Below are 27050 nucleotides of genomic sequence, written 5' to 3'. Positions count from 1 at the left end.
AATTTGCCATTTTAGCATATAATTATTCTAAATACTTAAGAGGTAGCTGGGGCGAGGACACCCAGACCGTCCTCTGTTCTCTGAAAGCAGGAAATATATCTCCCATGAGAAAGCTATCCTCCTTATGCCAGGAGAGAAAGAGACATCCTTATCACCACAGTGAGAAATTTAGAACTAAGAAGACTATAAAGACTGTTACTTTTTACTAACTTACTGCCCCAGTCCAAATTCTGTTTAGAATTCCCTATTGATTCCTTAAAGATTTATTGTCTTTTTGTCTAAAAAGTATAAAAACTGCCAGTCTTGATCATTTCTTTAGGTCTCAATTTCATTATTGGGCCTCCGCGTGCACATCATGAAAGTTTGGTTCTTTCTTCTGTTCATCTTTTAAATTTAATTCTTAGTCCAGCTGGATGACTACGAGGGGTAGAGGAAGAATTTTTCCTTCCCTACATATGGCTTGGAAAATTGACAGTGCTCTATTTTCAAATGCCTTATCTTTTTTGAGCCACTTCTTTCTGTTTCCATGACTTCAGGATTCTAATGTGTTTGGCTAAGGAAAGTGGAAAACTGAATGAGGGGAAGATGGAGACCACCACCACAGGCCGAACTTAAAGTTTTCCTCCTTGCCCCGCTGTTGTACTCCATCTGAGTTGACTGGAGTAAGCCTTGCGTTGTCGTTAGCTGGTTGGAAAAGCCCGACACCCTGCGGCCATGTTTAGAACTACCGTTGCTTCTCCACGTTGGTGTCTCCATCTGTAAACTCTTCCAAGGGGCTGGCATGGCTAGATACAATGGGATGAAAGGTGTGTGTACTATGTGTAAGTTTTTGTTCGTTGACATTTTTTCATTTTATACCTGTCTCACTATCTCCATGGAGTCATTCCTTCTGATCAAAAAGCAAGAGACATGCTCAGAGCCTCCATTTTATAAGCAGGAGAGGTTTCTCTTGATTTCCAGCTAGCACTGGCTGTGTAGCATCAGTTCAAGATCTTAGAAGATAGAGAGCTTGGAGGACCAGGATAAGAAATTCTTTGCACTCAAAAAACTTAATTTTATCTCTATGCCCAACATGGGACTCAAACTCATAGGGCTTGGAAAAATGACGGTGCTCTACTATTGTATGCTCAACCAACTGAGCCAGCCAGGTGCCCCACCCAGGGGAAAAATATTATTTAAAAAAAAAAAAAGTCAAGGAAATTGGGAGACAATGTTGTAATACAACAAATACATAATGGGAATCAGGGGACTTTATGTCTAGCTCTGATTCTGTCACAAACCATATGCAGTCTGGGGGAAGTCATTTATCCTCCATGTGCTTCATTCCTATAAAGTAAAGAGGTTGGGGGTGTCTGGCTGGCTTAGTTAGTAAAGCCTGTAACTCTTGATCTTGGGGTCGTGAGTTTCAGCCCTATATTGGGTGTAGAGATACTTAAAATAAATAAAGTTAAGAGATTGGACGAGACCATTTTCAAGGTTCCCTCTGACTTTAAACTTCTGTGATCTGTCCATGGATTTTCTATGCCCTGCATTGTTGGACTTCTAAGCACACAGAAACTGTTTATTTTCTTTTTCTTTATCTTTTCTTTCTTCTCTCCCTGCCTCCTTCCCTCCCTCCCTCCCTCCCTTCCTCCTCCCCTTCTCTTCCTTCCTTCCTCTCTCTCTCCCTTCCCTTCTTCCTTTTAAAGATGCCATCTTTAAGTAATCTCTATACCCAACATGGGGCTCGAACCCTCAACGCTGAGATCAAAGTAAAAACTTTCACCACCTGAGCCAGCCAGGCACCTGACTCTTCATTTTCATGGGTCATTGCCGGTAGTCCTAAAATCGTGGCTTGGTCACTCTACCATATCTACTACTCAATTGCTTGTGTCTTTCAGAACCAGTATTTCACTCAGTTGATGGGTACACACTGATCTTTTTTAGTTTGTTTTATATCCATTAGAGAATTGAAGTCATTGGCTTAATTAAACTGTTGGAAGAAAATGAACTCATTGGCAAATCATGCAAACAGTCTGGGATGTCTAAACAACTTCATATCTTGCCCTCTTTTAAAAAAGTCTACTCAAAAGTCTTAGGATTGATACAAGTTTCATTTGTGTCTTTTTTTTTTTTTTTACTTTATTGTTATTTTGATTTTGAGGGCACAAAGCCTGCCCACCAGCAGGAATGTGATGGTATTCATGCTGTCCTTCAGAACTCCAAATAGCATCTACTTTTAGTATATGTGCTGCCTAAGCGAGCACAAATAGCATCTACTTTTAAAGACACAACAATGGAGACTTAAGCCCTGATATGAAGAGCTTGTAGCTTACAAAGGGATGGAGATAATGCACGCAGGAAGCTGTCAGCAGAGTGAAATCTCACTGGCTTGGGGGGATGGTACTGGTAAATCCAGAAGGAAGTGTTGAGTCAGCTTAGCAAGGAGGACCTGGGAAAATTCATTTCAAGTGAAATGAGAATTTATCCAGTACTTAATCATTCTTTTCAATGATTTGGCTTTTTCTAACGTCCTGATATTTGACTCTAACCCCACTTATTTCTGAACTCAAATTTACTTTGCAATTTTTCAGTTTGGGGGAGTCATATGTCCTAGTGTCCATCTGATGTAAGTACTCCTAGGACCTTGAGATAGATCCTTGCATGCTTTAGCCAACCCCATTCTACAGGGTCAACCCTAGATTTTCTTCTAGTGCCTATCTCCGAAATCCAGAGAAGTGGTCACCTATGGATTTAGTCACAAGCTTTATCCCTGTGAAATAGGATGGAGTGTTGAATGCTTGAATAGATGGGTTGAGAATGCTCTGTCTAGTAAAAGAAGTCGGGAAAACTGCCCGATTGTGAAGCTGTTGCGGGGGGGGGGTGGTTCCTGTTGGAGGCCGAGGACGTGGGTTCCTTCTGTCCTCTCAGCCCTTTTGACCCTCCCCCAAAGCCTCTCCATAAAATGGTCTGAAGCTATTTCATGCTATTTCGAGTAAAATGGAAGCTCTCTTAAGCAACCCCCACTTGCCATTTGACAGCTTCTCTGTAAAACTCTCTGGTGGATGTTGCAGCAAGATGAAGACTCTTGACTTTCTCTAGTGCCCACCACCATCTCTCTCACCGCTTACACGGCCTGTAATTACATAAATTCAACCATATATAAACGCGAAAGTGAGGAATATGTATTGTTTCTTTCCCACACAAACATGGAATTTTTTTTTTTTTCTTTTTCCTTAAAGCTCATCTGTATTTGTCTTTTGTTCTAACTCCTGACCACACAGGTACTGGGTTTTCTTTGAATGCCGTCGGGTGACCCGGTTCCCAGCTTCTTCTTTGTACGATAGTCATTGTCTTCTACCTCTTAGTGTGGAATGGGCTTGTGGCATTAAAATTCCTTTCAGATGCCTTCTCATCTCCTTCATGAGGATGGGGAAGAAAATTCTAGAAAACTATGCACTAGGTCCGACTCACTGAGGAACGGCAAGAGGAGCAACTTTTAAATTTTCTTTATTTATAGACATTTTGGAACCATTTAAATCAACAATGAATTTTTTTAGACATAACATACTATGTTTCTCTTGAGGTACACATTGGGCCCATTAGATAATGCTCTGGAAAGTAATACAACCATTAACTCGTAGTTAACACCCCCCCAGTTTTCCAAGCAAAGAACCTATAAAGACAGTCACAAAATTCTTCGAAAAGAATATACCCTTTCCATTTAAATCAAGGAACACTCTCCTAATTTTTAATTAATTGAGTTGAAGTTTCAGGCTTAGCTTAAACAGCATTTTAAATGGAACTTAATACGAAAATGGGAGAAGAGGCTGATAGCTAAGAAACGATCTGAGCCGGACTACATGAGATTGTAAACAAAGGAAATTTGTAATCTGATAAGCTCATTACAAAATTCATAGCCTAAAAATTAGACAGAGCAGCAAAATTACATAAGATATTTGTACACAGTTTTAACTGAATCATGTTTACCCCTTGTTTCTGGTTTTCACAACGAGATAAATTTTAAAACACCAAGTTTTAAAGACTAAACTGCAATGGGACTGGACAAGAAGGGGCCAGGAGAATTCCACAACATGACAACCCCACAGCATAAAAAATCCTACTTTCCATCATTTGCACTCTGGGCATTTTCCTCTTCTTGCCCTAGGAGCCCATTGCCTTTATTTACTAGATAAAGAGTGGGCATTGACAGAAGGGTCATAGTTTCTGAAAGTCTTGTGTGTCCAACAGCAAATTTAACTTTTCTGGGGGACTGATGTTGAAATTTCCTCTAAATGGTTCACGAGATACTTTGGAGAACTGTTTTGTTTTGCAGTTGGTTATTCACAATGTTAATTTTATGGTCTTTAGACATGATGAGTAGTGACTTGTTACACGAAGTGTTTGGAAAATGAAGGACCCTCTCTCCGTCCACATCCAATCCCTGAACTTCTCAAGGAGTTGTACGGATAGTGGGCAGGTGGTTCTGGAATGTGAGCAGAGGGTGTTTATGCCTGTGTCTGAAAACAGTTGGAATGGATTGTCATAACAGTTTCCCGTAAGATTGTTTTATTTCTACATGAGACAAGAATAAACACGGCAATTTAGTCGAATGGGCAGCTTGCTGCAACTTCATAAACTTGAATGGTACATGTGGGTTGAAAGAGTATAAATGTAAATTTCACAGTTCATAAAGTTGAGCAGCTCAACTTCAAGGAGAACGAGCCGGCATTTACAAGGTTCTGAGAAAGAACCGGTCTGGAAGTGTGTGAGTTCTCCCTTCCAGCGTGAGTCAGGTTCATATTCTACACTTAAGCTGCTTGGTTTGGCTTACTGCTGATTTTCTCTTCTGATGGGGGCCATGAAACCACAAGAAGGGTCCTGTTTAGACACACTTTCCCCCAAGCCCCACGGTCACCACACTGACTGCAGGGAACCTGCCAGAAAATGCTCAGTCTTGACCTGGTTGGTTACAAAAAATTCTGCTTCTGGGGATCGTTATAACATCATTTCTCCCTGCGAAACTGCAGCTCTCTGAAGGCAAAGGCCGTTTCCTCCTGAACCCCACGCTGCGGCTCTTGCCGTGACTCTCTCTGCCTACGTGTGCCGTGTCTAGTCAGGGTGCCAAGGTCCTCTACAGACTAGTGTTCAGCTCAGGAATGGCAACTACGTCTATCTGTGCCTTTAGAGATGCCAGAAGATAGTTACCACAGTTAAACATTCCCAGTCAGCAAAAGAGAACATTAGCCAGTGGGAGTCCGAGATACTTTCTGCCTCCAACATAGTCCAAGTTTTCACGATCACATGGTGTTGATTTTTTTACCCCTTTCACAGAGGCTGCCATTTCTTCCATCTGTGGATTCTTTAAAGACAGAACACACTTAACTCTCCATACATCCAACGGCCCAGAAGATTTCGCGTCTCTCTTACTCACACATATGCAGTCTCAGCAACTGTGATTTTAAATATAAACATTATGAGCTCCAAGAGGTCTTTTTTCTCCCCCCCCAGCATTGTCGAGTCATACTAGCACAGTGCCTGGCAATAAAAGGTGCTCAACAAATCTGAATACCTGACCCAAAGGGCCTAGCGCCTGCCCCCAAGTAGTGTCTGCGTTGCCACCAATACAAACTTGATATAAACATGCCCGGACGAAAACCAGAAACTATTTGTGTCGAGTTTTTGCAAAGAAGAAACAAACAAACAAACAAAAAAGTAAAGAGAAACACACAAAGAGTCAACTGTTCATGGGGGGCAGCCTTCAGAGTAAACCCAAACCCACTGTGTTCCCCGCACCTGAATTCGAGAATTGTGTCCAAGGGTCAGGTGCTTAAAAGCAGATTCAGCAAAAATTTGCTGGGGGGGCGGGTGGGGAGTGCAGCATTTCAACTGCATCCCGTTTTTATTTTAAAAGAAAGTGCTGATAGGTTAACGTTGCTAGAGAAATGGCTGTTCACACAGAAGGATGTTTCTTAACCATGAAAGTCACTGAGGGAAGGTCTCATATCACGTGACCACAGGACCGGAAACTTCCATATAGATTTTTTGGCTACTTCTGAAGGGGCGCTTCAGTTTCCCTTTATGGGATACATTTTACCTAGAGTGTTTATATTTTGGGAGATGTGTTAAGAGAAGGAAGGAATGCTTAAAAAAAGATTAAGGATGTAAAATGAAAAGAGGTGTCAGTTCACCTCAATTCTAAATCAGGACTGAGAGCATCATTAATGTCAAGAAATAAAGGCATATTGCATCCTGCGTGTTCTGTTACCATGGGTCTTGTCTTTCCCCTTGTGCATTTATTTTGGTGAGCAGGAAGAGTGGGTAAGAAGCTAGAAGCCAATCCTGCAAGTCCTAGTGGCCCCCGGTTGGCTGACGTCAGTCACAGATGTCTGCACATCCAGAATCAGGCTGGGGGGGAGGCAGGGCTAGTGCTGGCGACTGGCTTGGAGAACTAGAACTTTTCTAAGATTTACATTCCTCCAAAAAGTCAACAAGGATGATGAGGCCATTATATTTTGGACTATTCAATCACATTTGGCAAGAACTGTCAGAATCATGTCCTGGAATTCTTGGAATAAAATTATGGTAATAATATGTTTTCTTTGGAAGAGATGGAAGAAGAGGTTTATGAACGAACCAAGTGTACTTACTGATACTTTATAAAAATTTACTCAAAAGATGAAGGTCCTAATAAGTCTGATTTCTGAGCTCTCCTGAAGCCAAGCATTGGATACCTAACATGCTTTGAGAAACACTCTTCAGACCTCTCACTGTTAGACACCAGGAAAAAAGATAACCCTCAAACCGGAGATGAATTACCCCGACAAGAAACTATCATTTTCCCAGACATCGGCATGCAAGTATTATTATAAGCAAACCACCGCCCTTGGGCTTACAATCAAATTTAATTCTTTAATACAGACCCCTCTACTGATTTCTTCCAGGCTTTCCATGATGAAGCGGAGTCAGACTGAGCTTCGAGGGGAAGGGTTCTGAGAATCTTTGGAATCATTCTGTCCACTCTTCCTAAAATAGTCAACTTAGTTAACAGCCCCAAACCCAAATTTTTGAAAGTGAACAGATGTTATCTAAAATATCTGACTAATGATGTTTAAAACACACATGTGTATTAGGTATACATATATGCACATATATGTATATGTTCAGGGTTTTTTTTCCCCCACTGCTCAATAAAATCAGCAGTAGTTATAGATAAATTATTGTGGTCATGATTTGTATTATTTCATATATCCTCTATCAACACATGACTTTTGGAAAATGTCTCTTGATGAAAAGATCCCCACCAAGCATATAACAAACAGTAAAGTGTCATTTCATATCACTAACATTTTCAGGCACAAGAGTAAAACGATTAGCACTGAGCAATCCAAACGACAGAGCACAGGACAGTTAATTGTCTAAAGTCGATTCCCCCAAAGGAGAGAACTGTTGTTCAAAAAGTGTTTTTTGTTTTTTGTTTTTTTAAGTTTTGTTTGTTTGTTTTGATTCTTACAGTTTTCAGCTTTGGCTATTTTGTAATAAATATCATACCTTCTCACATAAACCTCCTTGGGTGAGAATTACTTCTCTGCACATGCCTTTTGTCTTTTAGCAGCTGTTGAGTGTTGAGTGATGTACAAGGCACACCTCTAAGTGTTCTGTACAGCATTTTTATTGATGTACAAAATAGCCTGTTCACCATTCAAAAACGTAATCTGCATAGTAAGAGTTTCTCTTATCCCTATTTACAGAGAAGGTTTCTAGTGCAAAAAAACATGGAATTGTGTCCCAGCCCACCCCTTCTAGCACACGCATTTGTTCATTTTGTTCAATGCTAGCTGGGGTTATTTGGCTATATTTTGGGCCTCCAGCCATTAATGAATTGCATTATTTTCTTCACCTGCAGTTTGCTCAATTTGAAATCCTCGGAGAGGATTTCTTCGGTCAGCTGAACGAGCAAATTCCCATCGATCTTCTCAGTAACAAAGAAGGATATGACATCTTCAGACAAACCAATAAACCGTAACGACTTGGCCACTTCTTCTATGGAGAGTCCCGACAGGTCCGCGGGCGGCTGCCACGGGGAGCCATCGCCACAGGACCTGGGGGCCAGCTGGAGGTGGAGCGGAGATGCGAAAGGGTAGGCGACGGAGAAGATGTCCTGCATGCCCTTTTTAACAAAGTACTGGTCCTCAGAGAGGTCCGGTGACCCAGACTTGGGGTCTTCCTCAGCACCATCAATTTTCAGAGGCAAAGGAGAAGTGTCCGAGGCGGTTTTCTCTTCCACGGGTTTGGGAGCCCTGGGGGGTAAGGCAGGGCACGAGATACTCTGCTTGGTCATGTCAGCAGCCAGAATTTTCTCGTCTGTGCTCTCCACAGAGTAGCTGGCTGACTTGGGACAGGCGGAGACGCTGCCGCTGAATTCTGAAGTGATGGAGCCGGGGGGACTGGCCGAGAGCTCGAGGCTGTCCAAATCAAAGGGTGCTGGGCAGTTTCTCTTTGGTGTGCCTGGCGTCTTCTGTCTGGGGTAACTGTAGCTCCTGCTGGGACCCAGCAGGAAGTCACTCCTGGTCTGGCTCTCCGCCGCTCCCGAGTAATGGTTGGGCCACGAGAGCCTGGAGGAGAGCGTGTCAGCAGAGGGACTTCCCATCGGGGACTTGAGGTCCACGGAATCCATTTTCACACGGTTACAGGGGTAGCAGGACACAGGAGCGCTTTCGGGAGGACTTGTGTCGCTTTTAGGAACGCTGCTTAAGAGCAAACACAGAAAGGGAGGTGAGTCAAAAGGAAAAGCCAAATATCGAGCCGACCCTGATCCCCCAGACGTCACTTCTGAACGAAAAGGACAGCTAGGAAGGAAAATACAGTATTTCTTATGAATTCGATCAAGCACCTGCTAACTTCACCGGGTTTTTTAAAAAAAGTCTTTAAGTTACCAAAATATACCAATAATTACTCAGATTTGTGAATTATAAGGATTTAAAAGGATATAGTAGAGGTGACCAATAAATATATATATATTTTTAAACTAACAAGAAAATCACGGTGAGGAGGGTGCCTGGATCTTTACGATGAGAAAAATTCTTAAGCCATGTTGAGGCTTACCCCCATATGACCCCAACAGGTCATGTAAATGATGAGTAATGCCTACAGCGGGTCAGGATGGCATGAGAGCTACAAAGGGGGGCCTCATGCCTGTCATTCCTGTGCCAGGGGACAAGAACACAGCACCAGCACCTAGGACTCTATTTCTATCCCAAAGTCGGAAGTGAGAAGAAATGCGTCAAACACAATGCTTGCCTTGGCTTCCATTCAACTGAGTAAAACTAGCATCAGGATTTAAACGTCCAGAGAACAAAAAAAAAATAATGCAAAAGAGAGCTATTTTAAATGGTGAAGACCATATACGGAATGGTGCATTCAGCTCGGGCGCCACATTGTAAGAGTGTCAGGGAAGCCAGGCTGTGCTCAGAGGTGGGGCGACCAGGCTGACGGGGGACCAACCGGGCAGCGATGCCAGAGCAAACAGCTGGCAGAACTGAGGCGATCTCTTTGGAGAAGAGAAGACTTACATCTTAGCCGACTTCAAATCGTTCATGGGCTGACAAAGAGAAGCAGGGAGGATCTATTTATTTATTTATTTTTTTCTAGATGTAAGAAACAGTTGCAAGTTACGTGGAGACAGATTCAGCTGGGTATAGGGAAAGATTAGCAAAACATCACGGGCGTTTGCCAACCATGGAATGAACTGCGGTGCAAAAGAAGGAGCTCACAGCTCTGGAAGGACCCAGACAGAAGCGAATGGCTATCAGACCGCTGCGGTCAAGAAGGGACTCCCATACTGGGTGGAAAGGCAGAGCAGAGCCAACAGGACCCTTTCCACGGCAGGTCCCCGCTGAAGGTGCTGCCTGTCTGCTCGTGCAGAAGTGGGAGTGGAAAGAACAAGATGCTGGTCTGAGGGAGCTGGTGGCACCCGGCGGCTTGCTTTAGAGAGAATCTAGTTGGCCTTTATCATGGTTTCTCACATATACTGTGGTTTCTTTTCTTCCTAGGACCCTGGCTCTTCCATTCTAACCTGAAACCAACAGGGGCCCCATCGTGCTTTGTGTCAAAGTGTGTCAAAGTGTCAAAGGACATTTCCTCTCCCACCTCCTGCCTAGGCTGCGGCTACCTGGACACTGCTCTCAAGACCCGGTGAGCTGGCCGACAAGAAGACATGTCCCTGCGTGAAGACTTACATGTCGTGCAGCCCTGAAGAATAGTAGGACAAGGTGGGGCTGGGAGAGCGAGTCTGCTGCCGCGCTGGCTTGGCTGTGCGAGGAGGGACGGAGGGGCTTGTGGACAAAGGCTTTGCGCTTCGGGGCGGAACAGGAGGGGCGTTCAGGAGCCGGCACTCTTCCCTGACCTGGCGCAGAAAAGAACACTCTGGGTTAGCAACAGACTGACAACGGGTCAAGTTGCTACTCTTAAACAACAGTAGCAGCAGGTGTACGGAGGGAGAGTGAAGACCGCAGCACGCGAGGAGGACGACAGACACAGATGCTGCCCGAGATCAAAGCTATGCCTGTCGCAAACTTGCTGGGACAGACCGATTTTTTTTTTTTTAAAGATTTTATTTATTTACTTGACAGACAGAGATCACAAGTAGGCAGAGAGGCAGCAGAGGGAGAGGGGAGGAAGCAGGCTCCCTGATGAGCAGAGAGCCCGATGCGGGGCTCGATCCCAGGACTCTGGGATCATGACCTGAACTCAAGGCAGAGACTTTAACCCACGGAGCCACCCAGACACCCCCGGGACAGACCGATTTTCAAGGAGACTGCTTGGCAAACACCAGCGGCTGCTGAACCACGGCCAATAACGTGAACTACAGCGAGTTAAAAGGCTAGTGATGGGTGAGCTGTGTAAAAGGGATGCGTTAAGAAAAGAAGGACGTAAGGGCAATCGTGACCTTCATAGAGGATCAAACTCATCGACTGGGTTGTGTTTATCCCCTGTTCAAACTGAATTCAGTGTGATCCTTTGGGGCTGGAGGCTCTTTTCCACGGGGGAAGCTCCTTCTGAAGTTATTATGCTCAGGGCTTCTCACTCCTAAGGGTGCATATGAATCACCCGGGTTCTTGACGATGGGCAGAGTCTGAATTGGAAGACCGAGGGCGGGGCCCTGGGAACCTACATTTCTAACAAGCTCCCGGGTACCATAGATGCTGCTGGAACAAGGCTGCAGATGGGGTACTGAGGCAGACTTCCAAGCCCCGGGACCTGGCACTTTTCATGAGAGCTGCCTTTCACTCCCTTCAGCTTCACCTTGGAGAGCATTAGGTGACCTGTGATGTCTATGGCTTGTGTGAGTCTGCAGGCTGTAAGTTATCCCGTTTCTTTTCCGTTCACAGAGGCACTGGAGAATAGGATTCTTTTTAAAAAGGCGGACATTTTTAAATGCACTTCTCTGTGTCAGGCAGCAGGGGGCAGTTTATACCTGGTTCTGCTAGTCCACCCTAAGCCACACAGGTAAAACCCGCCAATTCTGACTTAATCAGAAAGGTCCTTGCCTGATTTTAGGTCGTGTTCCCAACAATTTTTTCACCTTTGCCTTCAATTTCTTTCTGTCCCTGTCCCAGCAGCTCTGGGGTAATCAGGACAATGAAACAAAAAGCTTCCATTAGCTTTGGTACTGAGTTTGCTTAAAACCAAATAAAATACGTGCACGTGACTTTGTATCCTCTACCACCTACATGGCACACTGGGCCTCTAACTGGCTTCCCAGACCTGAGTAGTTTGCCAGAAAAAAAAAAAAAAAAAAAAAACACAGATGTTACAAAAAGTCACATGACCACGCAAACCTCAATTCTAAGCGAAATGGAAGCAATTTAAAATGTCTCATCTGGGGCGCTTGCGTGTGGGTTAAACCGCTGCCTTCAGCTCAGGTCATGATCTCAGGGTCCTGGGATCAAGTCCCGCATCAGGCTCTCTGCTTGGCAGAGAGCCTGCTTCCCTCTCTTTCTCTCTCTCTCTGCCTGCCTCTCTGCCTGCTTGTGGTCTCTCTCTGTCAAATAAATAAATAAAATCTAAAAATAATAATAATAATAATTAAAATAAAATAAAATCAACTTTGTTTAAAAAAAAGAAAAAGTCTCATCTGTTGCATTTCTTCCTAGCGCAGAGGATCACTGCTCCCACCCGGAGAACCCATAGCCCGGTGACTGGGACCCACGGGTGATCGTTTTCTGGAAAAGCTCTTTAGGCTGAAACAAAGTAATTCTGAGCAGTGGATTCTCTCTCCAGTACCTGCAGACTTTTCCCTTTTAAGTTTTCTAAGGAGATAGTGGATGACTATAGAAGGAAAATCTGGGAAGACCTGGGTTTGGATAAGCAAGAGAGAAAGAGGATCACTCAGCTGGGGGGGGGGGGGCTCTCTCGCACCACGGCAGGGTCTCCTTTTCTTCAGGAGCTGAGAACCAGCTAGGACACTGAGAAGGGCTGGCCGGATCACCCCACTGGCTAGCTTTCAGGAGTATATACCAGTTACAAAATAAGTAACTGAGATAGTGAGTCAGCTTCCGTCTTGTTAGCGATTCGTACAGGAGCCAGCTACATTTCTTTTCTTTCTTAGGGAGTATCTACAGGATGGGTGTTGCTTTATTATACATGTGCCTGATTCTGTTTATGCGTACGGTAATAGGAATCAGGGAAAACACAAGGAGCCTGTCTTATAACTTTTCAGTTTTTAAAATAAACAGTCCCTTTTCAATACTGGGTTAGAAAAGAGCATGGGGGAAACATGGTTAATGCTGAGTTTGATTTAGAAATTTCCAAGTTCTGGAAGTAGTCATGGACTGTGATGTTTCATTAGGGCTCACTTACCTAGATGTCAATTATGATATGCTGAGATATCCATGACAAGATGCATTTTAAGTGGCTGACTTAGCTCTTAGAACACAGAAAAGCAGCCGCCTATACTTGAATTTGACCTGTAGGAAGTCCCCTCTTCCTATTCTTAAAACTAACCCCAGGCACTCAATCAAGGTTGTTTTGACCTGGTTCTGCCACCTACTTCTGTAACTGGGAGTCCTGAAGAGCCTTCCGACAGGTTTCCCCTGTGAGAGGAGGAGCGGAGAGGAAGTAGTGAAAAACAGCACTTGTAGGGCCCAGGGCCCAGGGAGGTGAGCTGTGGCTGAGTGTGGATAGCTCAACTCCAGACTGTAGTGGAGATACAGGAAGTGTTTGGGGTGGTCACAGGACTCTCGAAAGGAGGAAGAGTGTGTGCGTGTGTGAGGTTCCTGCTCTTAGGAGACGGGGAGCAGTCAGTGAAGAGATGCTCACAGAAGGCCAGAGAAAGGTTCTCTTCCACTGTGAGGGGAGGGCTGTTCGGGTGTCATTGCAAGCTCAGCGGCAAAGAATTACACTGATTTGAAAACCATCTGAAAGAAAAGGTAGTTGAAAACAAAAATAAAATGACTTTAAAAGGACCTGGTTCGGGGAGCCTGGGTGGCTCAGTCGTTGAGCGTCTGCCTTTGACTCGGGTCATGATCCCAGGGCCCTGGGGTCGAGACCCGCATTGGGCTCCCTGCTCGGCAGAAAGCCTGCTTGTTCTTCCTCTCCCACTCCCCCAGTTTGTTTTCCCTCTCTCGCTGTCTCAGTCAAATAAATAAATAAAATCTTATTTAAAAAAATTAAAAAGGACCTGGTTCATAACAAGAATTCAGGTGTTATTTTGTCAAGGCACAAAAGGGCTGGCTTTGGCTCTTCCAAGTGGGTGCATTAGGACTGAGTGGGGCTGAGCACAGCTGACTACCTGCTCTCTGTGTGTTGCTTTCATCTAGTTATTTCCTTTCTTTCTATCAGAAAGATTTTGTTTTAAGTCATCCCTACATCCAACGTGGGGTTTGAACTCACATTCCCGAGACCAAGCTTGCACCCTCTACCCACTGAGCCAGCCAGGAGCCCCTCAACTTGTTACCTTCAGCTTGTTGCTGCAGATTTTCAAATGAAGTCATATGCAGTTTATGGGAAAAACTATATGCTTTGGTGAAATACATGCATTTTGGGATCCAGAAGTTACAGACAGTGAGGGTTCATTGCGCCATCTTCCCTCCTACCTCCTACGCCCGTTACAGTAATTGTTCTACTTTGCTTCTTGATTGGATTCCACATGGGACATGAATCGCCCAGAGGAGTGTAGTTCTATTTGAGAGGAATTTTATCTGACAATAAAAGGCAATTTACAAGACTGGAAGGCCAATCACCCTATTTCCAGGTCCCTCATATTCAATTTCACTTTCAAGTGCTACATTTTCAGCGGATTCCTTCTAAAAGTCACAGCATGTGGCTTTCATCACGTTACTTCCCATCTCCGGTGACACCCTCTGATGGCTGGATCAAGTCCAGCCTCTCCTGCTTTCCACTAAGCCTTTTGTAGTCTTTCTAGCTCTCTCTGGTAGCCACAGAAATTACTACACCTTACTCTATCCTTCTGGTTATTTCTTCCACCACTCCTCTGTATGAACACGCAGGTCCATCCAAAGCGGCAGACTTAGCGTCACCTGTCCACGCCTGTCCTTGTCCGGTCCTCTCTGCTGTGCTTCTTCCTGCCTGTCTTCCTAAATGCCACTTCCCCAGGCCCAGTCCCAAACATTACATGCTCGGTCTGGGACCACTGCACAGGGCCACCAGTACATGTCACTGCTTCTGAATTCAGCTCACACTCTTTGTATTTACTTACTTCCCATGTATAGCCACTGAGCCTGCAAGTGAAAATGGTAGGCACTGGCATTGTTGTTACTGGTACACTGTGGACGACAGAGTTCGGGGACTCATCACCTCAGGTGCAAATGTGTCCCACGGAATGCTAGGCAGAGGTTAACAGATGTCACACACACACAAAATACAACAAAAAGCTACTTTTATTTTAAAATATGTAAGAATGCCTTTTATATTTTTATGTGGGCATTGTTTTTGGTATGTCACTTGGGCTGGATGTTAATTTTGTGTGTGTCCTCCTATTAGTGTCAATCTTGAGAAAAAAATGCACCAGCAGACCTGGCGCATATGACCAACCTCAACTCTACCACCACCACACTTGCCGTAGTAGGAGTGTGAAAATGACAATGACGGTATTTCTAAACTGGGAAATGTCAACCCCCCTTCGAATAACTACTATTCTAAATGGGGATATTACAGAATACAGCATGGCTGGCAGGCTAGAGTCCTTCCCTTCCTCTCCAATGTGGCATGTCTGACAGCACAGTGAGGTTGGGGGTACCTGGGTTCTCAGGAATAAACCTCCAGCCCTGGTCCTAAGCGAGGTGCTGGCATTGTTTGGGGGCAGGTGTTACTGTCTATCCCAGATTATGCATGACCTTGGCTACTGGTTGATCATTTCTGGTTATGGGTAGTTTGGGTGTTTGCAGAGACGCTCCTGGCACCTGCTGGTTAGGACAGGGTCAATGACACGACATGGATTCAGGGGGCAGCAGGGAAAGCTGGCTCCCTGCTGTCCCCAGAGCCTTGCTTCATGAATTCTCGGGTCTAAGCTCTTCTTTCTGGAGCACCTCAGTGGCTCCAGTCAGTTGAGCATCTGACTCTTGATTTCAGCTCGGGTCATGATCTCAGGGTCATGGGATTGGCCGGAGCTGGGCTCTGCACTCAGTAGGGAGTCTGCTTGATAGTCTCTCTCTCCCTCCCTGTCCCTCCCCTGCCCGCAGGCAAGCACACACACAATCTCTCTATAAATAAATATTTTCTTTCCAGCAGTCACTTACACCTCCAGTACAATTACCTCTTCCCTTTTGTAAAATGCTCAATGATTAAATTCTTTTTTTTTTTTAAGATTTTATTTATTTATTTGACAGAGAGAGACACAGTGAGAGAGGGAACACAAGCAGGGGGAGTGGGAGAGGGAGAAGCAGGCTTCCCGCTGAGCAGGGAGCCCAATGTGGGGCTCGATCCCAGGACCCTGTCCTGGGGATCATGACCTGAACCAAAGGCGGTCGCTTAACGACTGGGCCACCAGGCACCCTCAAGAATTAAAAAAAAAAAAAAATCTAAAAAAAAAAATTCTTATCAAATGTAAGATACCACCACTCAGGATTAAGACAACATCTCCTTAGTATTCATGCAGCAGACTGCTAACCCAGGGTTAAATATAAAGGTCATTTACTGGAAGGTGGAAATGGTGAGTTCTGCTCTTTCTAGAACACTCTCTAGTCACCTTTCTTTAATTCAGAAGGCCTATTCCTGTGACTGCCATCTAACACACTGACACAATTTAATAGTCAGTAAACTATAAAATGTGTCTAGGGGCTCAGAGCTGAGATCAGAGCCATTATCTACTTCCACTGTCCCCAAATGTCTAAAGAATATGGCCATCCCTTTCCCTTTTCCTACACAGTACATTAATTCCATTTTGCTACTGATACATTCAAAGGTATGATAAGTGCCTAGCACATGCTCACTGAGCTAGTGTTAAGTATACAGAAATTATTAGCTCATGGAATTTGTTGGGAAGAAGGGAGACAAACATAATCAAGACACAAATGGACTTGTAATAACAGAAGTAAGAGGAAAGGTTAGTAGGAGCCCCATTAACTTACTCAAGGTGACAGAACAAATTCATAGGAAATTGTACCAAGAAAGTCTCCAGGAAGGAGGAATATATGAGTGTGCAAAAGGCATAGAGGCATGAAAAAAACCAACTAAAGTGATGCCTGGGCCTGGAGGCTTCAACGATGAGGCAAGTATTGTTTCCATTTATCAGACAGAAACTTAGAAGGAAGAACAAAGCTTGGAAGAAAACAAGGAGTTCAGTTTTGAAAATACGGAGCTTGAGTTTGATGTTCTACCAACAATCTGTGCGACGGTGGATTGGGATCTCAGATGAGAAGAAAAGAAAGCTGAACCCCTACGGAATGGGCAGAAGAGGAGACGAAGAAGGAGGAAAGAGGTGACTCTCTCTTACCACTCCCAGAGCAGAACCCTCCCAAATGGTGTCAAAGAAGTGAAGGGAGGGGAGGACAGCAGGAGAATGGCGATGTAAGGATGGCAGCATGTCAAAAGTCAGGAAAGGTCTGGAAGATATGTTAGAGTTAGCAGGTCACTGGGAATCTTAGCAAAAGTCAGAATGAAAACAAAACAAAACAAAACAAAAAACCAACTTGGCAGACAGATTCCAGTGAGTCAAGTGTATAACAGAAGTGAGGGTGAATGAAGTTGGGAGGGCACAACACTCTTTTCAAGAATACTGACTAGAAAGGAAGGGGAAGAGGCAGTTACTAGAAAGGGATAGTGGACTGAAGAAGGCATGGCTTTTTTCACCCCTAAGCTTGGAAGAACTTTAGAAATATGCCCAGATATAAACATGCACACACATAATAACCTGGAGGCTAATGGCTTACTGACCCCTAGGACGTATGGTTTCCCTTCATTTAAGAAGACAGAGAGGAGAAGAGACATTTTCCCGGTTGCTTTCTGCTTTGGCCGTACCATCACTGGCCACTGTAAAGCCAGAAAAGAAATCAATGGTAACTTACTGTCTAACAGCAAGAGCAAAGATGCACCCAACAGAATGAATGACTTTGGAAAGCTTCGTGTTTTTAAAGCGAAGATGGTGAAAAAAGTCAAAACCCAACCCCAATCTTTGGTCAAAACCAAATGTGTCATAGAATGGGATGATGTTCTTTGTTTTCAGAATACTGTCCACAAAGCTTAACTTGCTTTCCTGACTCTGGGAGTAGCATTTAACTGTCCTTTCCCTTCTCCATTCCCTTCAGCTCCAACTCTGTGTGGCTGGGAGGGAACTGAGCACAGTGTAAAGGAACAATAATTTGTTAAAAATGGAGAAAAGGGTCTTCTCCCTAAATAGCCACATGTTAAAAGTGATGCATGAGAATTTGTTCCAATTACAAAGCTCATTAGTACCTGGTTGGAAAACAAGGTTACACATATTTATGTATATTTATGATATGTTATGTTTATTATATGTAACATTTGGTACACATAATTGGAGCTTTTTATATATATTACCTGTGATCTAATTTCTTTCTCCTGTGACCATTAAGTTTTCCCGACACTTCCTAGGGACTAAAAGAATACAAGAGACTGAAAGTCACACCAAGTATTTATGAAACAGCACAGTGTAGAAATGGGGGGTTTTGGTATAATATTACTTGTAAAGTTTTCATTTCTTGGAACATTCTACTTGTCTTCCACGGAAGCAAGAACACTTTTTATACCCTCTCACTAGCTGGACCAAAGAGACTGCTTAAGAAAAGTAAATGGAACACTTACTGTGACATCTTTTGTGTAGCCATCTTTTGGGGGAAAAACATCAATTTTATCGCAGTGTACTCAACTTTTAAATCCATGGCAATGGATCTACTGACAAGGCCACCCATTTCCCTTGTCTGTGGTTTAAAACCAACACACACGCACCATCACAAGCCTGTGGGTGGAAAAATTCTGTCTCAAAGATCACGCTGCTTAGAATTGTCGGCAGTCACTGAAGAGATTTCGGCATCACTCAAGCAGGGTAAGGATCATTTTGTTTCTTTTTGACAGTAACTCAGAAAACACACAGATTCTTTAAGTGAGCTTGACCTACAACCGCACTCACCTGTACTGTGAATTTTCTTCTCAAAAAGCCAACTTCAGGATAATGTCAGCAATGGAAAGAAAGGAGTTTTGTAACCACGCTTCCTTGAACTTTGCAACTTTGCCTTCAGTGCATGCCCTCTGCCCTGGATTTTATATCGCTTCCCACACTCCCTCTCCCAGATAACAAAATCATTACAGCCTTAAGAAATCTTATTTATAAAGAGGCTTTTATACAAAGAGTTCATAACCCTGTCACATACCCATCAGGGTATTTTCAGCCAAACAGAAATGAAAAGTTTATAATGACAAAATGGCAATAAATGAAACTCTATGTGATTAATTACGCAAGGGCAGATGTGATTTACAGTCAAAATCCTGATTCTTAGATGAATACTTTTTTTTTTCCCCCTTCCAGTTTTACACACTGACGATAAGGACCTAAAGACAGACCTGGGTTTGAGACAACCTCCAATCTCCAAGCCTCCGGCCAGGGAGGCAAGGCAGAGGCCACTCACGAAGGGCAAGTGGTCCTGAAAAGAATACTTGTTCAAATTCTAGGGTGCTTCTATGGACTCAGAAGAAGGAATATGCTACTGGGGCAGAGAATAAAGCCCTTTTCTGAGCAAGGAATATAATACATGATACATATATTTAAATAGTATATAACCTTCACATTAATGTGATTTTGTGCAAATGGCACTCAAGAGGCAGATTTGCAACAAGAGCTATCCCACAGAATATTGTAATTATTAGCGTACTCACCAATGAGACTTTCAAATGGACACAGGAGAAAAACATTTCTTGGTTTAGAAGGTTTCACTTAAAAACAAATAACTTACATGAAACCAGAGGCAATTAGTTTCAAAATTACCAAAACACAGTAATAATTTAGTCCTTATTTCAATTAACATATGGGAACGTAGATATGGCTTGTTCTCAGAGAACTCCTCAAAAGTCGTAATTAAAATTAATTAAATGTCAAATGCCTTAGGAGACCTCATTAATTAGTGGAATCCTGAGTGAATCTTTTTGTAGAGCAATTACTCTGAAAAATAAATAGTCACTTCCAGATTAATCTTTTTAGTACCTAAACCTGAATATTAATATGTCAGATTTATTTAAGAAAATCTGTCTCTTAATGCCTTTTCTAATGTTAACAGTTGATACAGGGCAAAAGTCCAAAGACAAAATAAAATAAAAACTCAGTCAAATTAGTTCTCATAGCCACTTTCCTTAATTTATAAACAAACATCTGTTGATAGCTTTTTCCCAACTTTGGTAGTCACGTGACGTCTCTAATTCTGTTGCGTGGATACTTCCAGGTGCTGCAGAACACCTGGTCACACCATAATCTCGTCTAGCCATGCTGAGGAATAGAATTTGCCAAGGCAACTTGTCAATACCCCCCACCTTTTTAAAAAGATTTATTTATTTATTATTTATTTGTCAGAGAGAGAGAGAGAGAAAAAAAGAGGGAGGGAGAGCATGAACAGGGGAGGGGAGCAGCAGGCAGAGGAAGAAGCAGGCTCCCGGCTGAGCAAGGAGCCGGATAGAGGACTTGATCCCAGGACTCTGGGGTTGTGACCTGAGCCAAAGGCAGACGCTTAACCATCTGAGCCCCGCAGGCATCCTGGCAACTTGTTAGTCTTAATATTTCTATACAGGTTTGTCTGGGAATTCCAGTTTCTTGACATGTGTTTGCAGCCTTAGAGCCACACGCGGCTTCTTCACAGGTACTCTACAGCTCTTCAAAACCCCCAACTGCCCCCATGAAAGGTGACACAGTATTGGGGTCCAGGCTGCTGAGCATTTCTGTGTCTCTTCGATGAGTACAAATCTGGCTCCACAGCTGGGTAACTGTAACATTAACACCTAGCTTATCAAATGGGTATTTTAAAAGTCAGATGAAAAGAATGTTTTTTTATTTTTAAACCCAAGTAGGTTTCTGTAATACCTTAGAGACCAGGAAAACGAAGCTATCACACGTGCTTTTGAATGTGCGGACCAAGGGGCCCTGCCTGGGTGTTGGGCTGACTGTGGAGGGAGAGGCGCCTGTTTCCGTCAGCCTCCTTGACTCTTCGAAGAGGCCTCATACCCTCATTAAAACCTCCCAAAATCATTTTCCATCTGACCCTAAATTGGAATCTGCCCCATATTAAGTTACAGCTACTATTTATTGAACACTTCTCAAGTGCCACAAACCAGTGCCAAGTACTTGGTACAGTACAACGATGCAATGAAGAAGCTGTTATTCTCCCCACAGGAACTGACTCAGGGAGGTTAAGTATTTTGCCAAAGGTACAAAGCTACTATGTGGTAGAGTGAGGAAGATTCAAATCTGTGGCTTTTTTTTTTTTTTTTTTTAAAGTAGGCTTCACACCCAGCATGGTGCCCAACGCAGGGCTTGAACTCACGTCCTTGAGATCAAGCGTTGGATGCTTAACCGAGCCACCCAGGCATCCCTCAAATCCACAGCTCTTAACCTAATGTCCTATGCCTCTAATTATCTACCACATAGTGTGGCTGATCACTTCTCTCCCCGCTTCCAGTTAAATTCCACAGAAAAGGGGAAATGAAGACTTCTGGGAGGCCTGGCATTTCTTCACATTTTCTCATCAATTGTTCAGCCTGTCTGAGGCAGACCAGATACTCCGACTCACTTCTGTAGAGCTCAGTCCATTTTTCCAAGCACCTACTGGACTAAATCCACCCTGTAAGTCTTATTTTTCCCAAAACCAACAACACAGGGTGCTCCGCGCCAGGGGCTTTATTTATGATGGACTTTCAGCCTTATTCAGTGAGTACGCCAGCAATCCGTCTTACGACAAATCCCTGCACCTAGTTTCTCTGGGGCTCTGGGGCACCCCTGTCGGGCACCACGGTTAACAAATTCTTCATCAATTTGGCAGTAATACTTGGTTTAAACCAGTGGCTCGCAACCTAGCTCCTTTATGATTTTCTTTTCATGAACCTCGGGAATTGCTCTTATGTCAATAGCCAAGCAGGAGTGAATATACTTCTTTTCTTCTGTTACTGAAGAGGAGGGAGGAGCCTAATCCCTGGGTTCTGCGGTCTCCAGGTTGGATACTGCTGCATAAATGGTTTCAGAAGAATCGCGATCCTGTGGTTTTGATAATGACTTGTAATTCAGTGTGCAGCCCAGAGCAGTCTGGGACTCAAACCTTCTATGTACAGAATTTTACGCAATATAAAGCCTTTCTATTATTGCTCTCCAAAATGGCATTTTTTTTTTCAACACCGTCCCTTGTTGAGTGTATCTGGGTAAATGTTTTAGACTGATCAGCCAGTACCCAGAAAATTAAGATTATGGATAGAGGCCCATGATGTTACGAAATAGAGGATGTGTTTAGAATAAACATATGAACTAAAAGGATAATCCACTTAACAAGGACTGTCAGGTCATTCTGATCTGAGGGCCCTCTGTGCAATTTAAAAAAGGGACAATGTCACCATTCAATGAGCTGGGATGCTCCCTCAGTTTGGGCTCATCTGCAACAATTCTGAGGGAGACAAGTGGCATCCCTCTTCAACTAGAACTATGCTTACTTTTTCCTGGGCTATTCCTGTTGGGAGGGGAACAGCCTCTCCTATTTTGGAGAAGTAAGTGGCAGAGTATTGCTTTAAAAAAAAAAAAACACAATCTTTACATTCAACAATCTTTACAAAGATACCTGAAGACTAGAACATAGCCCTCAACAGCCACATCAAATACAAAGTGAACGAGGGCTACACCAATGACTCAATCCACTGAGGATTTTCAATTTGGTCCCACCAGCCAGCTTTCCACATAAGTAAGATGTGGGGAGGAAAGTGCTGAACAGCATGACCCCGATGTGGCCAGAATTGCAGCACAATGAGGGAAACACAGTGGTATCGCCGAAGGGGAAAGATTTACTCTCCTGGTTACAGAAAGAAACAAAGCACACCAAAATGTGCTGGAGACAGAGCACGAATGTGGGTTACAACTTCGGTCACTGAAGTAGGAAGTGAAGGAGGAAAAGAAGAATCAGGAGAGAAGGGACAGGCAGGCATGCAATGGAGCCATTGTAGCCCTGGACATTAACACAACGGGGTCACGCACTGTGGCAAACAGAGCGCATTTGCCAGTTACCAGCTCTGCTTCCCTTACCATGAAAGATAACTCTGTGCCATTGTTTCGGCACCTTCTATCCCTAAAGACATGGTGGGAGTTGTCCCCTTCCCAGATGATGTCTCACTTGAAAGCTTATCACCATCTTTAATGATCGGCAGGATAACTATTAGGTACACGGCGTGTCTTTCTCCCAGGACTCACCCCAGTGTAACTTTCCAAAGAAGTTTTATTTAATTCTGTGGGAGCGCTTGAATTTATGCCCCATTAAAGCTCCCTTTTGAAAATTACAAGCTGAAGCCACATCTAACAATTATGACGTTTCTTTGGATCCCACATAGTTCCTAAAAATGGAAAACTCATTTCATGGTCAAAGAGCCCATAAAAAATATGACTTCATTTGAAATGCCCAACTTTTTTTTTAAAAGTAAATCAAGTGATTTCAGGTGTTTTAAAGTTTTTAAAAAAGATTATAGCATTCTATAAACACTGGACATGCTCTGAAAAGAGTCTCTTGTAAGACACGACATCGGAGACCGGAGACTAACATGTTTTCTCCCCCTCTGAGGTTTGCTTTTGCTTTCAAATTTAACTCTCGTATTTTTTAGTACCAAGGTCAAGAATAGAGCCTCTTAATATTTATGTTCTTACTCATCTTTTATTACGCCACAGAAAAAACAAGTGGTGCTAGCCTCCTATTTCTAGACTTTGTTACATAATGACTTTGGATATGACCATCATGGATGAGTCAATCCATCATTTAGCCAACATAAGTTTCCACTATGTGCCAACTAGGACCAAAGTCCTATAGGAACAGTTCACACAGTCACACTCCTACTGAAGAGCAGGGTTCTAAGTTTCCAGGAACATCAAGTATATAGTTGAGACACACTGAACACTGCTTACTTTCCAGGAGGACCATCCCCTTACTTTTTACCTGCTTTTGGGGGCTGGGATGGGATGGGGGATCATCCTCTGACATGAATAAAAATACTAAGGACATCCCTCAAATTTTTCATGGCCCCTACTAGGTACTGGGATCCCTGGGCTTGTGTCTTGAGGGCTATGGGAGATGCTCCAAAGAACAAGGAAAATCCAGATCTGCAATCTCTGGGGAGTTCTTGTGTCCTAGAGTGAACAGCTGGGTTGGGGGGGGCTCCCCTCAATAATCTCTGCAGCAAGGAGGGCCCCACACGGACAGCGAAGTTCAGGGCTGTCCATGATGTGGCTCCAGCCTTTTCAGCCATCATGGCCATTCATCCATTCTAGTCACCCTATTCTACTGACTCTAGAGTACTCCCTGTTTTCCCTTCACCTGTCCCAGCTTTCTTCCACATCTTTGCTCATGCTGTTCTGTCTGGAATGCCCTTCTTTCTCACCTCTCTGCTCTTCCAACTCACCTGTGTTCTCTCAGCTCATTTAAAATGCCATCATCTCCACGAAGACTTCTCTCATGCATCACCCAACTAGAAGTTTCTTTTTCTGAATTCATTTTCCTCTGAATGAAGTCTATCTCTCTTCTATTGTTTATCACATTTTAACTTATATGACAGTCATTGCATTTCATCTGTTAACTTCCCTATAAAACTGAAAGATACCAGAGTCCAGAGTGCACGTCCTGTTTCTTGATCCCATCCAGTATGTCTACGGGTTTGCAACTAGGTTCTGCACAGCTGCAGGGTTCCACAGAGGTGTCCCAAGACCACCACAGGGAGCAGAGAGAAGAGACACATATGGAGACATCCTCCCCCTAAATGTGCTTCAGTCAGATAGGTCTGAACTCTTCTATTTACTGGGATTTGTGTAAGATTTTTTTTTTTTTTTTTAAGAGTCTGCTAGAGATAGGGGGAAAAAAAACCCACTGCAGTAGCCACTGTCAAATAAACAAACAGAACTATACCCATCGTCTCTAGCACTTTCTCCGTTCAGATATAATGAAATCCAATGATTAAAAACAAGGAGCAAATGTTCAGAGTGCCTGTCAATCAAAGAACCCAGTCAAACAGAGGGCCCTTTTTCCTGTCCCATACTGACCTTTTTTATAGTAAGATTTGACAGAAGCCCCTCGAGCCTTAACTGAGTTACGTTTAAGGGGTTACACAGAACCCGCTGTGGCTCGGGTTCTGCTCTGGTGTGTGTCTATGGACACTGGAGCACCGACCGTGCTTTGATCTCAGTGTAACTTCAGGGAAGTCAGAAGGGTTACAGATGACGCTGATGTCTCTTGATTCCTCCTCCCATCCCGCACCCCTCCCCAGCCCCCCAGTAAACCTACTCTTCCTTCAATCTGCCCCCCCACTGTAACTGGCACGTAATAACCACTCTTTGCCCAGGCTAAAATTCTAGGAGTTTTCCTTGATTTCCTTCTTTCCTTCACTACCCACACCCAATTTATCAGCAAGTACTGCCGGGTCATTCTGAAGCAGCTCATTTCTCCCTGCCATCCGTGGCTTCCCGCTGCTGCGGTTCAAGGCATCGTCATTTCGGACCTCCCCCAACCGCAATGCCTCTTCTCAGGTCTCCCACCGTCCGCCCCCTCCTCCCTATTATTCTATATTATTTCTTCAAAACTCTCAAGGTTTAAAAACGTGGAACTCCTAACTGGTAAAACTAAACTAGCCAGTACTTCTATTTCATTCCAAATGAAGCAAATCTGCGGCTCCCAATCATTTCCCACCGGGAAGTTTCCCTCTCATTAAGAAAGAAGACAAGCTCGTCAGGTGACGGAGCGCAGAGATGGAAGGATCAACATCCCCTGAGAACGGAAATGACTTACGGCTTCAGACTTGGGAGGCACTGGAGGTGGAGGTAGGGCGATCTCTGAAGACTTCATGGCTGCTCCCAGAGTTCCGGGCACTGGAAGAGGAGAGGTTGCACATTTGGACCGGACAGAACCTCTGGACTGATCGCATCTGCTCTTCTCGCTCAGGGAGCGCGTGAGAGGCTGATGGCTGGGCTTGCCGTCCTCCAGCCAGAGCTCTTCGTAAGGAAGCTCCGACTTCCCCAGGACGCCCGCCGATTCTTCCCCGGCTTCCGGGAACAGGTAGTCGCTCCCACTGTCCCCCAGGTCCTGATAGGGCAAGATGTCGTGAGGGAAGGGCGCCCACTCTCCCCCCAGGTCCCTGCAGCCGTGGAGGTTCACCTCACTGTTGCCATGGAGATTGTTGCCATACACGCAGACGGACAGCCGGTGGAAGGACTGGGTGAGCTCATCGCGGGCGTAGCTCAGAGAACTGGGCACGTGGTTGTGGCCAGAGCACCGGCCCTTCCTGGGGCTCTTGCAGTCCTCATTCCAGTCGGTCTTCACATCTCGGACAGCCCGGGAATACTCGTCGATGTCGAATTGTTCTTGGCAGATACCCAGCCAGTGATGCACCAGGGTCTCGGGCCACACGTCTCCCTTTACCAAGTGTTCTGGGAGGCTGAACTTGGGGACCGTCAAGTGCAAAGGGAAGTGCATGGGGAGGATCTTGTTGTTCCGTAGCACACAGCAAACCACAACTGTCTTGGTCTGGATGTTCACGAACTTGTAGCGATGCCCCTCGCGGATGAAGTGGAGGTCATAGGGGTTCCTGGGTGGAGGGCTGGGCACCGTCACGTTCACGGGGAGCCTGGTTTTCTCCACTATGTTGCGGATGGTGTGCTCGCCCTCCTGCATCTGAAGTTCCAGGGGACTCCGAGTGCTAAATCTGCCCTTGCACTGGAATGGCAGGCTAATGCTTTCATTGGTCCGGTGATTCATGCAGATCAGGCATGGCATTTTGCCCTTCCCCAGCTTGCTGATGGAGTTGAGCTTGCCGATCTTTTTGAAGATCGTGTTGAGTCGTGACTTCTCCTTGAAAGTCTTAGCGTACAGGATTTCTGCCTGCCCCATGAGAGTGAGTTCATCCCCAGTACAGAGGGTGATATTATAAACTTCGGTGTCCTCATTGCATTCACCTGAAGCAACCTATAACAGGAGAAATCAGTTTTACATTAGTTGCCTTCAGTCCATTCCCGCAGAAAAGCAGAGAACTTGCCATGAAGACAGACACACAAGCACGTGTACAAGGAAAATGCTGTTCCCGTACTAAATTTAGCCACTCCATTTCTTTTATAATATTTATATGGCTAACAGTAATAAGAAGATATTCTTTTAGACTTGTAAAAACATACTTTGTTCTGAAGAAATAAGCAATCTGTTCGTTAGTAAAAATTTGGGAAATACAGAGAAAAGACACAAGAAGAAAGTAACACCCACGGGCCTGATTCAGAAATAGCCACCATTATAATGGTTTGATAAACATTCTTCCAGTTTCTTTGTCCACATAGAGGAGCCTATCATATGGATAATTATTTTGGGATAGTAATATCATTCTGTCTCTTCCAGCTA

At 44.2% G+C, this 27050-nt stretch overlaps 1 protein-coding gene across 4 annotated transcripts in view; it reads right to left on the bottom strand.

Annotated features, from left to right (window-relative positions):
* Positions 1-3473: 3473 nt before the first annotated feature.
* Positions 3474-27050, bottom strand: part of GAREM1 (GRB2 associated regulator of MAPK1 subtype 1) — a 202630-nt gene continuing 179053 nt past the window's right edge. For 3 of the 4 annotated variants that reach the window (XM_044243207.1, XM_044243205.1, XM_044243208.1), the window contains exons 4-6: positions 25455-26627; positions 10218-10384; positions 3474-8729 (exon numbers count right to left, since the gene is read on the bottom strand). In XM_044243207.1, coding sequence (XP_044099142.1) covers positions 7832-8729; positions 10218-10384; positions 25455-26627 — 2238 coding nt within the window. In that variant the 3' untranslated portion in view covers positions 3474-7831. The remainder of the gene's footprint in view (positions 8730-10217; positions 10385-25454; positions 26628-27050) is intronic. The other variant, XM_044243206.1, reaches the window with a different exon arrangement.

This window comes from Neovison vison, chromosome 3 (genome assembly GCF_020171115.1).
Source record: "Neovison vison isolate M4711 chromosome 3, ASM_NN_V1, whole genome shotgun sequence".
NCBI classification, from domain to species: Eukaryota; Metazoa; Chordata; class Mammalia; order Carnivora; family Mustelidae; genus Neogale; species Neogale vison.
Note: the sequence above shows the minus strand (reverse complement) of the source record. Positions and strands in the feature narration are given on the sequence as shown.